At 38.9% G+C, this 18,077-nt stretch overlaps 1 protein-coding gene across 1 annotated transcript in view; it reads left to right on the top strand.

Moving 5' to 3' along the window:
* VRK2 (VRK serine/threonine kinase 2) overlaps positions 1 to 18,077 on the top strand; it is a gene marked incomplete at both ends in the record, with an annotated part of 46,220 nt that overhangs the window by 1,543 nt on the left and 26,600 nt on the right. The window contains 5 exons of the mRNA XM_080615324.1: positions 9,484 to 9,539; positions 10,016 to 10,085; positions 10,899 to 10,986; positions 11,127 to 11,235; positions 12,202 to 12,294. Of these exons, the coding sequence (XP_080471450.1) occupies positions 9,484 to 9,539; positions 10,016 to 10,085; positions 10,899 to 10,986; positions 11,127 to 11,235; positions 12,202 to 12,294 (416 nt within the window). The remainder of the gene's footprint in view (positions 1 to 9,483; positions 9,540 to 10,015; positions 10,086 to 10,898; positions 10,987 to 11,126; positions 11,236 to 12,201; positions 12,295 to 18,077) is intronic.

Below are 18,077 nucleotides of genomic sequence, written 5' to 3'. Positions count from 1 at the left end.
GTATTTGCAAACATAAATGTAGCACTTGGGTGCCACTGGTCTCTTGGTGACAGATTGACTGTGATCTTTGTTACATCTGCCTGGCTATCTCGTGGTGCTTGTCTGCTTTCAGCTGTTCGGGAACATTTTATATTGCACTGAAGTGTTATTCCTTTCCCCTTTCCCCCCCCCCCCCCCCCCCCCCATGTCCATTATGGTTAATCACAAAGAACTGAATGGCAACTGAAGACTCATATTTTATTTCATGGTGCCATAGTCCCATGTATGTTCAGATGTTGCTTCTCTAAAGTGGTTGCCCAGTTGTGCTGTTCTTCCAGCTATTTGTGTGTGACTGTAAACTACAGGAGGATGGATAATTTTACTTGTGCATCTGGACTAAGTTCATCTGGACTTCAGGTTTGAGTGGAGGAACCTTCTGGGAGGGGGAAAAGGGTGTAAACTTACACTTCATTCTACTGAATGCACGTGTAGATGAAGCGAAAAGATTTCAGTAACAACTTAAATGCCACTGCTTCTGCTTTTCTACAAAGTAAGCACAGTCACTGAAAAACCTAGAGAAAACTAAGGTTGTGTATAAGTTTGCAAATAGTTTGGTGTAACAGAAATGAATGAGTAAATGGCAACAGTTGGTGGGTATGGCCCTACACCTACACTCAAATAAAGTGGAGGGTTTGTTTTACTTTGGACTGGATTTGGTGTGGTCTGCTCTGGACTAGATTTGGTGTGGTTCCTCAAAAAGTGCATGTTTGAGGCTGTCTGAAGAAACTGGTTTGAATCTTTATGTTGCTGTTAGTAGTTGGAGTGCATCTGATGGGTTCCTGTAGTGGAGTTTCTGGCTTGGCTTCCTATGGAATTCATATAATTGAGACATTCCTAACTGCTCAACAGGCTGAACCAGAGGCTTCAACTAATAGTTATAGAGGAGCCAAAGGTTAGGGCAGTTTTAGAATTTTTGGAGTCTTTTCTTTTTGATATATCTGATAGCTTTTTATGACCTTTCCTCAACTATCTAGTTGATTCTGTGATTCTATGATCAGTGGGTTATGTTTGACAGATGCTGTGCATAGAGCATGTTTGAGATGTTACCATAAGAAAATAGAGCTTAGCGTGAGCTAAAAAATGATGTTAAGGTGTCTCTGGATATTGTCATTCAAGAATAAATGACAGGAAGATGGAAACTTGCAGAAAGCTCCTACAGAGAGAAAGAACAGAGGGAATGCAGTGCAGAAAGCAAGGTTGTACTGAATATAGCTCTCCATGTGTAAGACAGAAAATGTTGTGTTCCTGAATCACTTGGAATATAGCTCTGTCATTTTCTGTTGCAGTCAAACCACACCAGGCCTTGTGGTTGTACAGCACATAGGATCTGGGCAGTCTCATGCAGATTTGGTTAGTTTTCTGCCTGATCACACAGACTGCTGAGATGATTTCACATTGTGGTGTTTGTTGGAGTTTGGCTCCCACTGAACCGAGGTGTAAAGCAGTCAGTGGATTAGTTGGGAATGAGAATACAACCCGGGACCCTTGGTGTTACTATTCTGTGCGATTTTTTTGTAAGCGGCAGCATGGCTGAAGAAATGCAGCTGCCACTTTTGTAATGGTATTTGCATTCATTTAATCTCTTCTTTCAGAAGGGGTACTGAATGATACATGATACGTGAATGATAACTGAAGGCTCAGTTCCCTGCATAGCTCATCCTACAGTTAAAAGGAGACATGGGCTAGATTTATCCCCAGATATTGACACTGGAGCTTTCTCATTTTGTCCACCTCTTTATCTCTGATACATTATATATTATGTAAATACCATTCAGTAGCTTTTCTTTTTTGTTTATGCTTGATCATATGAAAGAGTTCAGCTATCTTTGAGAGTCAAGGGGAATGAAGTAGATGACAAAACTTTGAGAGTAAGGTATGGATGCTTGGTGCTGAGAGGTACCTTCTTCCTCTGTGCTGTTCAGACTAGTTTTTAGTGCATATACAGCAAGATGTGAGAGGACCACTAAACTTTTAGTGAGATGCTACCCCAGAAAGAGCAGTAGGGAGGTGGGAAAGACAGGGGAGTGGAGACAGGTTTGACTGCCTGCCAGATATGAACATTACAGCCCGTTTATAAAAGTAAAGGTTAACTTTGCTGGCTATATCTTTTAATAAGTCTTTTTACAGTAGTGGTGTGAAGATTTTGATGTGCATTGTTATAGCTTAATTTCCCATTAAAGCTACTTCATACTCCATTAATCTATATTATAATAATCATGTTTTTGAGAAACTTTACAGTATCTTTGCAAAATCTGTTTACAAGGAATGCATTCCATGGAAGGTCCTATTCACTAAATCAAAGCTGCTGAAAGGCATTTACTGGCCCTGAGTCCTAGGATGCAAGTAGTCTCTTCGGGAGCGGGGCTTCCAAATTTCTAATTACATACATGAAAGTCACTGCTAACTGCAAGTTCAGTCCTGCCTAATTTAACTTTTTCCTTGATTTTCTGATTTATTCTTTTTCTTTTTCATCTGTGCCATCTTGTCTTTTCTTTATTGACTCATTCCTTCCCTTGGATTCCTTTTTTGCATTTTTATCTTGATCAGAGCAAATCCAGCAGCAGAAGGCTTACAAATACTGATTCTTCCCAATGCTCCTGAAGAGACCAGTTTCCTCTGCTGCCAGAAGCTGTAGAAGCTGCCTAATGATGTTCTCTCAAACACTGTTTTTGCCATAACAAGGGCAAGATGGATCATAAGCAGAAATTAACTATGCCTTTGTTTGTTAGAAGGTTTATTTTATCTCTGTTACTGGTGCTCATTTTCTGTCAGGCATCTCAGACAGAACTGTTAGCCCTTTGATAGAGCAAATTGAAGAGCAACTGAGGAAGAGCATGGCATATTGGTGGTCTCATGACTGGTTTGTAGCCCTGTGGAGAACAGTGGCAGTACACTGGAAAACGAAGCAAGAGTTGAGGCGGGTGCTACTGAGATCCTTACATTTCCTCATTTATCTTCCTGATCGCAGTCAGTAATTAACACCAGTCTTTATATAAATCATTCTCTAGTCCTGCTGCAAGCACTCTATTAATGCACAATTTGGACTGAAAATTTAAATGCAGAAAGGTCACATAAAGTTTTGTTAAGATTCCAGTGTTAACAGTGAAATGTGCTGCATACAGCACTACCTGCCTACAGGCTTCTTTCTCATGGAAGCTGATGGTTCTGCAAAATATTAATTTTTTACATTTATATACGCATGTTTTATTAGATGGGATCTTTCACAATAGAACTTATTCCATGATTAAAGTGTTTTTATTGTATTATGTGTGTATTAGCACTAAGTGGTAGATGAACACTAACAGTTTTGAAACCATTGTTTGAGCTGCTTTGCAGCAGGTATTCAGATGATGCTGTTTGTCTGCTATTTTTGCATGTGTTGTTAGAATATGGGAAGCTCAGGAAAGTATGTACTGATAAAGTCATAATCAAATTCAGCCCTACTTGGAGATCAGTCACCACTATAGCCAGCACACTGGCATTTTCTTCCCTCTCCCCATTATTTTCCAGAAGAGGCAAAGAATATCCACTTGAGCAGCAACCGGTGATTAAACGGGTGAATATTGCCTTTTGATACTAGCAGCACAGGGAGATCTGCGGCTGGGGAAGAAGTCTGGCTGTGGCTTGTTCTGGTGTAAAGTTTGGACCATAGTATACTCTGCTGTTGATGTTCTGAGGCCTGGTGTTCTGGGAACCAGGCTGAGGTGTGAAAGAAACTGCTTCTGTTACAGAAAGAGTAATTTCCGTGGATAGTTTGTATAGCTGTGAGCAGGGGTGTGCATCTGTCAGGGGAGAGAAGCCTTGATGGGAGCACATTCTGTCATCGGCATGCTGGTCGTTCATAGGGTCATAGAATAGTTAGGGTTGGAAAGGACCTTAAGATCATCTAGTTCCAACCCCTGGTTTACGTTAGGAATTGCTTTAGTAATTGGTTCTCAAGAAACTTCAGCAGTTGATTAAATTAACTTCACTGAAAATATTTACAACAGTGCAGCAATTTACAAAAATGCAATAAAATGACACCAAAAGATATATGTTCAGCAGGATTTTTATAAACTCAATGGAGAGAAGAATATTAATAGCAAGCCCCTGTAATTAATAGCAATATCAGATAACTGTCTGGTTAGGGTTGGATTTTTCTTAACCTTCAGATGTTAGAAAGCGTTTCAGCAAAGGTCTCATTGTACCTGCAGGTGTGAAGCTTAGTGTGAAAATAAATTCATTGGTAGACAAACACTGCTTCAGGAAAGAGGCTTTATATCTTGTTAGTAATATAAAACTGTATAAATATAGAGATAGCAAATAGATGATCTAATTGTTCACCGTGTCTATAGGCAACCAAATCATATATTTAGCCTGATTTTGTTACTTAGTGGTTACTTCGAGCTGACCACATGGTGCAGGATCAGCCTGCACCATCTGTTAAAGAGGAAATACTCCTTACGTCAACTAGTTCTTGCTGATGGCTGCTTCCCCTTGAATCTTCTCTCTTTCTTCTCTTTTTGTCCTGTGTAGGCTAGAAGTCTTAACTTGGAAAGCATAACTCATTTTGACACAGTAGTCTAAAGCCTCTTACAAAGTCTGCAGAAATCATTACTATTATATTTGAATTATATTTGTATTTTATTGTATTTTATTTGTATTATATTTGTATTTTATTATATTTGTATTATATTACTATGGTATTTGAGTGTTCTGCCACACAATGTGTTGGTTTGTTTTGTTTGTTCCATATGTATGGACCTGTGATTTGGGAGCCATTATCATGCTCTTCATTAGTCCACCGCACTAGTCCACTAGTCAGACTAGTGAATGGGCTGGAGCAGAATCTTGCCAGATTGCAGCTTGTACATCTAGTTTTAAATATTAGAGGGCTGGAAGGCCAGGTTGGACGGGGCTTGGAGCAACCTGGTCTAGTGGAAGGTGTCCCTCCCCATAGCAGGGAGTTGGAACTGGATGGGCTTTAAGGTCCCGTTCAATCCCAACCATTCTAGGATTCCTGGACTCCCATTTGAGGGTGCCGTAAGAGCAGATTGTGGATACCTTTTTTGCCTGGGGTTAAAGGATGTGTCATACCTATTCCAGCTTAAAGTTAGTAATTCTGAAAGTCAAATAGTGGCTTCCATTGCAGTGGAATACAAAACTTTGGCTCTAGTGAATCATGATTAAGAGTTCATTAGAAGATGAGTAAGAAATGTAGTGAAATTTCCTACAGTACTGAATGTTCTTAACTTGGGAGGCATTTGCAGTTATCTGCAAAACAGTTCAGTAGTTGAGCACAATTTTCTACCAAAATCAGTTAGGGCTGGTGGGAGGTGGTTTCACAAGCGTGGTACAGAGGTACATGTAACTTGTGTAAATAAACCCCTATATTCATAAAGCTACCTAGAAGAAGAATCTATGCAAAAACCATGTCATGTAAACACTGCTCAGAAAAGAATCTGTCCAGGAAATTATGATGCACGATAAAGTAACAGTATAAGCAGAGAAGTGGGTGTTCCTTGGGCTACATTAAAAACAGACTGCAAACACCCTTCAAGCACTGTTGGGAAATACTGGATATTGTGAAGGCAGAGAGGACAAAGTGATGTCCTTTGTTCTCCTTAGTACCAGTATTTCCCAGTATTGGTATTTCCCTCCATAGGCAGGAAATATTCAAAGTCATGTGTTAAATAGTAGGTACGAGGTTTTATTTACATGTGTACATTTTGATTTTGGTAACTGTATTCCTGCAGCTTGGATTGGTTTTTATTGTTAGATGCTTTGAGCAACACCCCCCCCCTCCCTCCCCCCTCGGTTTGTTAGCCATTGAATTGAACAGCTCTTGGCTTGACTTAAACAAGGTCAGAATTTTTCCAGCTTTTTAACAGGTAGCCTGTAACTTCCAAGTGTGATATTCTGGAGGTTAGTTTTTATTCTTGCAAAAAAATTCAAGTGCCCATATAACTCTTTGGGATTAGTTAACCAATGAAACAAAGCAAAAACCCAGCTAGCAACCCAAGAACTTCTGAAACGAATTTTACACATTTCCTAAACACATATATCTTCAAAATAGCCAGCAGTGGCAAAGACACCAGCTGCGGACAGGAGCAGGGATGTTTTTCCAAACTGCCAAATCAGTGCTGTTTTCTTTTCCACTGTGTAAACTTTGTCAACAAAACTGGTTCTGGGAGAGCCATTGAAAATATTTCACCATATTCCAAATGCGACTGCCACAAATGAACTGCTAAAACTGCAACAAGCACATTTGAACTGGCAAATAGAATTGGCACTGTTCTTTGTCAAACTGCATGCAATTGTGCTGTGTGGTTGTAGGAAACCAGCTCATCCAGAAACACCCTTTTGTTAAACATGTCTTATTAACATTTAGAAATCTCCATTAATTAAAGTTGTGGCACTTAGCAACAAAACGGATGGAATTTACCATTAAAGTGGATGATGAGACTGGAACTGCTGTCCCTGGGTGAACCTAGGGAATTCTGGACATTGGATAATTTGAGGTGAGTTATTTGCTGTGTTGTGTAGGCACAACAGTTGGAAATGATGGCAAAGAATGTGAATCTTACTGCACAGCTTCATTTTGGAGTGCATGTTAAATTTGTATGCTTTTCAGTGGCGTGGTAGCTGTGACTGTGGGATGAAGGGGAGGAAGGAAAAATAGAGCTGTCCTTTGCCCTTTGCAAGTGTTTGGTGAGACTCATCTTGGCATGAGATAGAAACAGCCACAGCCCCCTACACAGGTTCATCTTGCACCAGTGTTTCCAGTTAACAATTATGTAGACAATGGTTTTGATTGTGTGCATACATCAACAGCACCACCTACAAACCCCCACTCCCACTTATAAGGAGATTGTGCATCTCTAGTTGATAAAAATAATGTGAACTGTAAACTGGGAGCTCTTACACTTGTTATGCTATTTCAAGATATACTTTGCAAACATAATGTTGCCATATAGTGCTCCTGGTACTCTATATATGTACTTATATGCCATCAGAGACCTCCTGCCTATCAGCATTGCTTTCCTGCAGGGTCTCTGCTTACTGTCCTGCAGTCTAGCATTTAACTGCTTGTAATATTATAAATAGCCATGTGCTACCACACAGAACGAGGCTAGCACATGGCTAATTACGAGTATACAGTAATTAACTATGAGCTAAACTCGCAGGAGAGTATGTGGTGGTGGTCTATGAGGTATGTAATCAGACTGTTTGTTAAACCTTGGGAGCCTTTCCAGTCTGTTAAGTAACTATACATAGTAATGAGACAATTTTTTAAAAACCATTTATGTTTATTTATGGACACAAAAAAATTAGTCTGTCTTATTTCTGAGCTGCACTAAAGTGTTGCTGCCTGATATCTGAATGGTTAATTAAAATGATGCAACACAAGCTACACATGCAGCTCCTGCTTAGCTGTATGTATGAGATTAATTGTCACAGCCTTATCTGTGTGAAGTTTAGAGTATTATTCATTGTGAATGTTACACCTTGTTTCATGGATGTGCAGTAAAACCAATAATACAATTTCTCCTTTTGTAGATTTGAATGTCATGTTACTCATTTTGAGGAGCATCTGTTCCTGGATCTTGTTGAGCTTTGCCTGACTTTTCTCCCTGTTCACGTTGTAACGACTGCCAGTTAGTTTTGGTTGTATTTTTCTTCAGGACGTTCTTTCAGTGTGACTCCAAAACTCATCCGTGCTGGCACAGTGGAAGAACCATGAGGGTCAGGCCCTTTAGCTGGGCTACCTCCTGTTAATTGCTCTTCTTCATTACCCTGACAGCTGTTTCTATCTGTTCCAGATTACCATGAATGAGGCCTCTCTTTAGAAAATGTCAGGATGTCTACAGGGAAGTTAGATCAGACTCTTTCAAATACATTTAAATTTGGTTCTTCTCTATAGCTATCAAACCTCTGTTAAGTAATTTGGTATTAAAATACATTTGCTTATACACAGGTGATCTGTGTCACGGAGCACATCCAGTTGTTTGGGTAATGTGATGTTGAATACCATGAAAACACATGGGATGTGTTCCTTTAAAGTAATGTCTTCAGCTATTAACACGTAGTCTGCATGTGTCAGAGACTCTCAAGCACTTGTGTCTTAATTCCCAGTTCAGTACAGTAATATGGTAAGAATAAAGTTTACCAAAACTTCCTTCCTGGTTGTATGATAGTTTTAAATTGTCTTTTGAATATGACCAGTTATTGTTCCAGTCCATGGACAGTTCACACCTTCCAGAGCTACTGTTTTAGGATATGTTCATTTTATCTTAATGTGTTACTACTAGTACAGAAGCATTCACGCAGAGGAGCGTCAAGCAGAAGGCAGTGGGGACCCTATGGGTGTTTGGGGTGTATATGCTGCCAGATTCAACCCAGTTGCCGAACAGAATTAAAGGAAGATGGCAGCTGAAGGAGGCTGTTCAAAATATTTTTGTGCCCTGACCACCAAAAAATATAAGCTTTGATGGTTTGGTGAGATCCAAGTTTACTTCGTTTTTATTACGTGGATAAAAGGAGTCTATTTTTGTGTGTGCTGATAGTTGAAGTGTTTCACACCTGGGCTGTTGTTGGTATTTGATCATTACAAGAAGTTTGAAAGGGACATTTATTTCCTAGGAACTGTATTCTTTTTTAGTTTTCTTTTCAGTGATGATTCTAAAAGATGATTTAGTCTCATTAAATTTTAATCCCAGTGTAGCTCCATGTAGCTTCAGTAGTATCAGAGAGAACTGATAGTTCTCTCAGGGTCAGAAGAAAATAGGATTGCATTGTCTGTGCAGAGAGGTTCTGTCTCCTGGGCTGTAATTGGCACATGTGGTCAATTATTGTTTTGAAATCTGTACTTGCAGTTAGAGGCACAATCACTTGTCTCCCCTTTAGGCAGGTGGTGGCTGTGCTATCCCCAACTTAGGCCAGTGTCTAAATAATGTCAGAATAGAAATCACGGTTCTAGGGCCAAATTAATTTGTAATAGAGAAAAGCAGACAATCCTCTCTAGAGGCATAATGTAGGTCACAACTTTTAAGTGGTGTCTTTGTCACGACAGTGAATTGACAGCAACCAAATACAGAGGTTATCCAATTGGGTGGAATGACTTCAACATAGTGTGTTATAATGGATTACCTCATTGTGGTGCAAAGGTGTAGTGGGCACATCCTGCTTACTCCTTAATTAGCATCTAGGGAGAGAGTTCTGAAAATGTGGGTTAAAATTGCCTCAGTACTTGTTGATTAAAGCTTCCACGCGTGTGTGTGGGATTCGTTTTGGTTCTCTTTGAACTCTGCAAACCTCTGACCTCTGAAAGCAGGAATTCAGACAAAATGTTGGTTATCTTTGTCATGTATTTTGTTGGTCACCTTATGCAGTGTTAGCTTGGTTTTTATTTGTAATCATATTTTGTTGCATACTACTTGATCCCTTCTCTTTCTCATTTTGCAGCTTCCCCTCATACTCATGTTCCTGTAGAAGACGATGCAGTGCATGTAATTAAAGTGGTAATGTGTACATCTCATTACTAAATTATTAACTTGTGCACACAGTTCCTTCTCTTTATTGTCTATCCTTATTGTCAGCATTGGGTCTGTACTGCATGCTTGTGCTTTTTGTTTTTTATATCTTGAATTACTTTCCCTGCTTGGGGATATTTTTGGCATTTCTATGACACACAATGTTTCCTTGAGTTGATTCTTTCCTTTTCTTGATTACTGCCCTCAACAGTTTAGTAAGGAAAATCAGGATATGAAGTTAAGCACACCTCATTTACAGTATTTTTGAAAATTGGTCCAGGAATTATTTAAGAAAATGTGTGGCCAAACAACTTATTGAAATGACATCTCAGATGGCATGATGTATGGGAGGTGGGGGGGAAAAAAGGGGGTTTCGTTCTCTTGAATTTCTCATATGCTTTTCTTGAGAAACCATTGCCTTTCTAATGTGTTTTATGATACTGAATTTGCTTATTTCTCAATAGGAATATCTTGAAAATGGCCCCTTATTTTCTGAACTGAAATTTTACCAGAGGGCTGCAAAACAAGAACAGAGTAAGTAATATATCAGTTCTGATTCTGGTAGATTTAAGAGCAAGTTTGGGTTTAACTACTTCTAGTAGGAACTGTTGTTGATAGTGAACTCGTTTCGTATCCACTGACCTAATACTGTTGGTGCTGTAATAATTTTAGATTGCTGTTATGTTTCTTTGCTTGGATGTTATCCTTCTCCTTTCTGCTCAGAAGGGAGAGTAGAAGCGTGCCAAATGTATTCTGTGCTCACTGCAGAGTGCACGATGAATGGACTCAAGAGAGAGGCCAGCCTTAGAACAGAGGTACTACACGGACTAGTTGCTGAGTGTATTTGTGCTAGTAACAATTTCCATGTGCAGAGCTAAGAGTGTGTGTAATCATCACAGGATTTAGTAGTAATCAAGGCACTTGATTCTGCAGACACTTAAGCATGGATGTGATTGATTCACAGGAAATGTCCTAAAGACTTTAGATGACTTAGCTTGCTGGTAGACATAAGCACTTCTGATACCTTGAATCGTTGTGTATTGAATGAAGCAGAGTTTCTGAAGGAATTATTTCTCCAGCTATTGATAATAGTTTATCTGCCTTCTAAGGGAGCCAAGTACCACGCTGATAGAACAAAAACTGCTTCTTGTTTTGCAGAATGCAGAGAACTTTAAAGTTATGGGCTGACTTGTTTGCTACACAAACTGCCAAATCATTACTTTTTTCATTGTTTCTTTCAATGTCTTGGCTTGATAGCTAAAACAAAACCAGCAAGTAAACCTCACTCCAAACCTGGAATTCTCCGGTTTTCTTTAACCCAATGTTATCTCTTTATTATTATTACAGTAAGAAAATGGCTGAATCTCAAAAAAATAAGATGTTTAGGAATTCCAGTGTTTTGGGGATCAGGCTTGGCTGAGTACAAGGGAAAAAGGTAATAAAAGATGAATTGTAATTAAGCCTCAAATTGATTGAAGATCCGTTTTCAAGAAAATGGAGATAAGTCTTTTCAATTTGACACAAACTTGCAGTACTGTCTTAAAGGATTCCTCCCTCTTGTTTATTTCCTGGTAGCTATAGATTCATGGTCATGGAAAGACTGGGGCAAGACCTTCAGCAAATCTTTGAAGGCTGTGGAAGCAGATTTAAGAAGGAGACTGTTCTGCAACTTGGGGCACGAATGGTGTGTACAGAGAGAGAAGAAATTGCTGTGTCTTGAACTTGCTGAGTTCAACTGGAAAATTCTTTCTGATGTTGTTCCTTTAGGTGGCTCTTGAGTTTAGAATGAAACATGTGTAAATGCTATGTATGTTCTTGGTTTTAATCTGAGTATAAGGATAAGTTTTTACAGAAAGAGTGTCTTAGCACTGGAACATGCTTCCCAGAGGCTGTGAAATGTCCCTCCTTGGGAACTTTAAAACCTGACTATCTAAATCTCTTTTACAGCCTGATCTAGCTTACATTAGTCCTGCTTGAAGCAGGGGGTTTAAGCTGGACACCTCCAAAATTTCCTTTTAACCTGAATAATAATAATTATTAAAAAGAGGTGAAAGGCTTTTTACAAAGTAGCCACATGGTTGACAAACTTGACACTCTCTGTACCTTCCAAACACCAGGATTAGAATGTTCTTTGCATGAGTTTCCAAGTGCAAACGTGTTTTTGAATAACAATTAGAGCTATTTTGTACCTCAGTAAAGAGCTGAAGGAGGATGATGATGATGCAGGGGGATGGTGACGTGAAATGCAGGTCGCACAATAACTGTCAGGATCAAATATATTATAAACCTTAAGGTTTGATTGAGTATCTTCTTTCTGAGAGCTTTGTGTTCTCAAAATTTCCTCCAGTGTTTATAAAGTACTAGATTCATTCTTGCTTTGTGACCTTAAGCTGGTACTTGTAGTTACAGAGGGATACCTCATGGCAAAGCACGGCTTGTTTTTGATTTGCCATACACCTATGTGTGTGGTGGGAACAGACCCTGAGGACAGAGTGGATAATCCTTGTCCTCTAACACAAAAACAGTTTGCCAGCTCAGTCTGTGTAGCCTTGATTTCATTGTGTAAGTGAGAAATATTTGGTGGTGGGGTTAGGACAGAGTGGAGAAGATGATGATGATGTTTTGTTTTCTGTTCTAAATCCTTTCCTAGTTGGATACTTTGGAATATATACATGAAAATGAGTATGTTCATGGTGATATTAAAGCAGCAAATCTACTTTTGGGCTACACCAATCCACACGAGGTAAATATGTTTACTTATCTACACTGTTCCTTTAATGTGTTTATAACAGTTTGATAGTTTTAAGTCATGTATATTCAGCATTACCAATTCACATATTAAAAGAAATTTATGCATGAACACTCACAACCTCTCACAACAAATCTGAAAGGGGCTCTGAGGAGCTTAAGGTCTGAGAAAGAAGCAGGACAAACCTCTGCTTTGTGCTCTGCTGACTGGGGTGCTGGTATACATGGGTCAGCTAAACAAGAGGGTAAGCCAAAGATCTAATTGGTGTTCTAGGTTGTGCCAGTTTGAACATATTAGTAAAGTTTAAGGATGTGGCTCTTCGCGTTGTCATTCTTGGGGAGGTCTACCTGTCTAATATTGTCATATGTTTCCATGCTTGCTAACTCATGTCCTGCTTATTGTAATGGATATTACAACACCTGGCCTGGCAGTGTTCAAGGCCAGGTTGGACAGAGCCTTGAGTGACATGGTTTAGTGTGAGGTGTCCCTGCCCATGGCAGAGGGGCCGGAACTGGATGATCTTAAGGTCCTTTCCAACCCTAACGATATAACAGGTAAGTAGGATTAAGATTGCTGCTCTCCAACACTCTAAAGCCTAAAGCCAGCCTTGAAATTGAAGTATTTTGGTGAAATGTTTTTGAAACAAATCTTTTTTTTTTTTTTTTTTTAATTCTTGTATTAATAAAATCTAAGTATGCTTTTTTTCTTGGAAAAAATATCATTTAGGAAGAGAGGACATCTCTAACTTCACTTAAATATAATGAGTTGTAAGCAATACTTCTCCTGTTCTTTCAATATTTGTGTTTTCTGCTGCAGTGATGAAGAAGCAGATCTTGCAAAACAGCTCCCTGCCACTGGAAGTTGAATGATTGAACTATAGCTGTTTTTTTACAAGTTTCAAGTTAGATGTTGAAGTCAAAATTAACTTTTCAGCTTTCTAAACCCCATAGTTTGAAAACCATGATGGCTGTTTAAAACAACGAGGGTTTTAAAAAGTAGTAGCAGCCAGTACATAATCTCAGTTTATGGTCTTTACCAGCCTACTGAATCCAAAGGAGGCGGCTGTTTAGAGGCAAAATGATCTGCTACCCAAACCCATTAACATAGTCAAATGACTTTTTTTGTCTTAGCTATTGTATATTTTTATGACAGCAGGATATGCTGCCATTTTTCATGTTGAAGTCATTTTGGAAGGGTCCATTTACAGTAATCATAAAATTTTAAGATATGTAGCTGACTTTGATCTGCTGCTTTTGTATTAGCCACATTGTGGGGTGATATTCTGATTTGCTTCTTATCTTTTCTGCATGAAGATCGTGCTATACAAGTATTTTGTTTTCATGAATTCGTTGACAGATTAAAAATAAGGTACTTGCAAGTTGCTGGACAGATATTTTAGGTGGAAACTTGTTATATTAAATAAATCAATACATATTCCAGTTTAAGTACTGCCTAGCTGAACACATACAAAGCATATGTTACTGCTGAGAGGTTTTGTGTAGAATTTTGTTTCAGTACAATTTCTTTTCCATTGAGATTATTCTATGAAACGTTTTAAGAAGTTCACATTCTGATTCAGAAGAGCTCACAGGAGAGAATTACTAATATTTGCTTGCGTTTGTAAGATATGAATTAAAGTTTCATTTCTGTGTGCTTAAGAAAACTCAGAGCTGTTCAGCTGTTACTCAGATAAAGCTCCCAGTCATGGGCCCCAGAAATTCTGCAAGTGGCCAAAGATCTGCTGATTTCACTGAAGCTATGAGAACTATACCATGCCAGTCTACAGCTAAGTAGAGAGTGATGATTCTAAATGTATTTTAAGGTGATGTGCACTATATTTAGCTTACACAGCAGGGCAGATGGCTTAATGGGACTGTCTCTGGTCAAGTAAATTCTTTTACAGACACAGCTTTGACAATATCTTGAAACACGTACGCCTTGCGGCTTGTGGGGCATGAAAAGAAGGACTAAGCTCACCAACACCAGAGCAAAGACTTTCAAACTGGCAGATCTACATATGCCACTAATTGAATATCCCTCCTCTGGAATTGCTGACTTCCATGTGCTGTCTGCCCCGTACTTCAGTGAATGTTCTTTATCTGGATTAGGAGCAGTACTAGACAATATTCTCACATGGATTCGGGTATTCAGAACAGGACATGTCTACTTGCACAGATGATTTTTTCACTTGTCATGTCCTGGCAATTTGCATGTAATTTTGCCATGGAAGTTGCTGCTTCCTATTCCAAACTTGTCCAGTTCCTATGTAAGTCTTCATGATGTTGTGACAGCCTTTTCTGCAAATCAAGATGTCTTTATAACTTGTGGGTGAGCTGAATGTATTATCTGTTTTTACCAGAATAGTATCAGTGGAGCATTACTACCGATTAAATATGACAACAGTATGGAATACAATATATCGTATCGTTCAAACTGTTGTCAGAGATGCTGTATTTTAAGTTGGCAATCTCATACTACCCTTAGACACTTCAGATAAAACCTCAGACACTGTTACTGCTACCAAATGCCTGTAAAGTGTTTTGACCAACCTTCTCTCTCTGCTAAAATTGTGCGTAGCTAGATTGCCTTGGTCTTGTTTTATTACAACAATGGAACTGGGAGGTAACATGATCAACCTAATCTCACAAATAGGGAGCAAGAACATCCAGCCAGTGGCAAACTCAAACTCAGGAATGTAAGCTGAGAGACCTATAGCTCCAGCAGCAGTTGGCATAATAAAGCTGTCTGACCTAACCATTTATGTGGTGAGGTCTTTTAAGGAATTTTATGTTAGTGGGTTGTCTTTAGGTTCTAGGATTTTAAGAGAAAATAAATTGGAAGTGTTCTTTAATTCCAGAAATTTGCTTTTAAAAGAAACCCATAACTAATCTCTTTAAGATATATATATTCAAAATATATTTCCATGTTCTGTTTTGGTGGAGAGAAATCTGCTCCAAAAACCATGTGTACCTTTACATGCTTTTTGTCGTTTAGTGACTGTTCATGCGCACTGTGATGTGTGAATTTGTCTCTGACTTCTGCAGTTCCCCGAAAGATCATTTTTCCATGTTAGACTTTCTGCTGCTACTTTCTCTCTTTCTTTAAATTAACCTGGTAAATTTACACCACAGCCAATAACTAGCATAGCTCCCTTTTTGAAAGAATGTGTGAAATCCATACTGCTTTCCCCTATCTTCTGTGGCAAAGCAAAGAAACAAATAAAGTAAAGGTCCTGTCACTCGCTGACCTCCAAATGATGTTTAGAAATGGTTGTAAGATCAGAATCAACTGACCTCAAAGAGCAGCTTGCTGCAGATCTATTCAGCAGAAGGGAGCGAGGCCATTCAGTGAGTTACAGGTCAAAAGATCAATTCTGTAGTCAATATGTTTCTGAACATGGACCCGGCACAATGACTGGCAGAGCAGGAATGATGTACTGAGGGAAGTGCACAGCCCATGAATCTCGGAGAGGCCTGAAAGGAAACTTGAAGCCATCAGACCTCTAAATTACAGAACAAGCGAAGCACTGTCTCAGTATTACAGCGAGTTAAAGATAACTTGGTGTGTAGCAGTAGCTGTTTGTATGATCAAGCAGAATGAGCAATGTCGATACGGGCTCTAAAAGAGAAATTCAAATCCATTAAACTCGTTTAAATTGTGGTATTATTAGAAGGGACAAACTGTCACCAGAGAAGCTCTTAAAATCAGAATTTTTAATTCATCAAATCAGGCTTGGAATGATGTCCCTTCAAAACAATTGCCTTGTTGTATTTTCCTTTTCTTCCCCTATGGAATATATGGGCAGACGTACTGCAGGCTCCAGTCTGCACCAGACATTGCTTATTTGGATTTTTAAGCTGTAAATTTAAATTACATTTGCACCTCAGTTCTAGTTTTGATTTTAAACATTTCTTAGACAAGATAGTTACAGAATAAAGCTCCCAGACTTGATTACCATAGATAGCCCTAACTGAAAAGTAAAAAAGAATACAAAAATGTTAACTTTCAACAGCAGCTTTCAGTGGACTGGCATAGAAGATACAGAGCTCACACATTGATCATAGGGGAAAAACATGCATGAAAATAATTCCAACTTTAAGCTGTTTCTCATTGTGAGATGAATCATTGTGATTCCTGCTCTTTAGTCCAGTATGACAGATATGACAGATTTGCTAAAGGGAAGATGAATTGAGAAAAATGAAAATCTTCTGTTCTCCTCCACATGTTTTTAGGAAGGATGCAGTGTGCAGAGACACCATACAGAAACAGTTGAGGTGTAACTCATGGCTACACCTCTGATCTGAGATGTAGCTTCACAATCAGATGGCTTTAATGTTCTTTCGTCAGTCTAACTGCTACATTTGGATAGAACAGTTTATACTCATCTGACTTCTTTAGGTAGTAATGCCCCAAATAACTTGAAGTTCAGTTGATCCTAGCATCAGGATTTGCCACTGACATGTCACAGATTTCTTTGCCACTTCCCTTTGTTTAATCTGCTCTCCTCTTTGACTTCTGTTTTGTGGAAGATGCTATTTCTGTCCCAAACACTATACTTCAGACTTCCTCTCCCAGGACAGACTTCAGTTTGCCTTTACGCTTTTTGTAGTGCAGTGTCCAACTGAAGCTGACAGCGCTATGGCCATTAGCAACCAATCTGGCTCTTGTTAGTAGGTATCTGCTTAATTATTTACAGCACATTACATAAGCTGAGTAATGGAACCACTGGAAAGCAAATGTACAAAAAAAATCACTGTATTGTTATCCTTTCAGCAATAAATTCCTGTTATGTGTACTTCGAGAATGCCATGAGAATACCAAGTGCCAGGCTTATGGCTTCCCAGATCAGTGGAGTTTACGGATATATCAAAACATATGCAATTTGTAAGAGTTTTATAAATTTAGCAGATATTTAGCACTTCAGATGCAGAGCACCATGAGGGAGTCCTGCCCAGGAAGGACGAGAGGATGCTGAATCTATGACTGGGTGCTCATGCACATCAATAATTACTTGTGCCTGTGTGGCTGTTTGCATGGAATTAAGTGTGAAGACTTTAGAAATCTGGCTCCTGATCTGTAATAAAATCTATTAATAACAGACTGTGTTAAGCACAGCTGAGTCTAATGCAAGCTGGGATGTGTAAAACAGAGAAACTTGAACAAAAACAGGAGTTAAAATAAGTCAGTGTGTGGGAGGGAAGTGTACAGGGTAACACAGCTAAACCCAGCTGTTCCAGGCTTATGTCACTATCGCACCTTCATCATCTATGTTACCACTTCTTGTTTCAAGTGTCTTGTTTATCTGACTCTGCATATGTTTTGTCCCGTTTTTTTTGTTCTTGTTTTGTTGTTCCTAAAAAAAGGCACGCAGATGAAAAATATTTGTTATTGAAACACATACTAACACTGACTTAATTTTTCTCTGTATGCTTTATTATTAATCTTCTTTTCCCCCTTCCCCATACCCTTAAAAAACCTGCAACAACCTACAACTTCATTACTACCTCTACCCACCATGTTCTGAGCAAATTTGGAAGGATATGCTATGTTACATCATCAAAAAGTGACAACTAGCTATAAAGAACTATATATCTCTTTAATGATGAAAGGGTTATAATGAGAATTGATGAAATGAAATTAATGGTAATTTAAAAGAACGTAGTTGTTCTGATAATGGTTGTGGCAAGGTTGTAACAGTGCGTTGCTGGTTTTGTACAGGCTGAGGGGGATTGATTTTTGTTGGTGGGCAAGAAGCTTTGCCTTTGAGAGGTTTGTGG

Source organism: Psittacula echo, assembly GCF_963264785.1.
Source record: "Psittacula echo genome assembly, chromosome: 4".
NCBI lineage: Eukaryota > Metazoa > Chordata > Aves > Psittaciformes > Psittacidae > Psittacula > Psittacula echo.
This window is presented reverse-complemented; position numbering and strand designations above follow the sequence as displayed.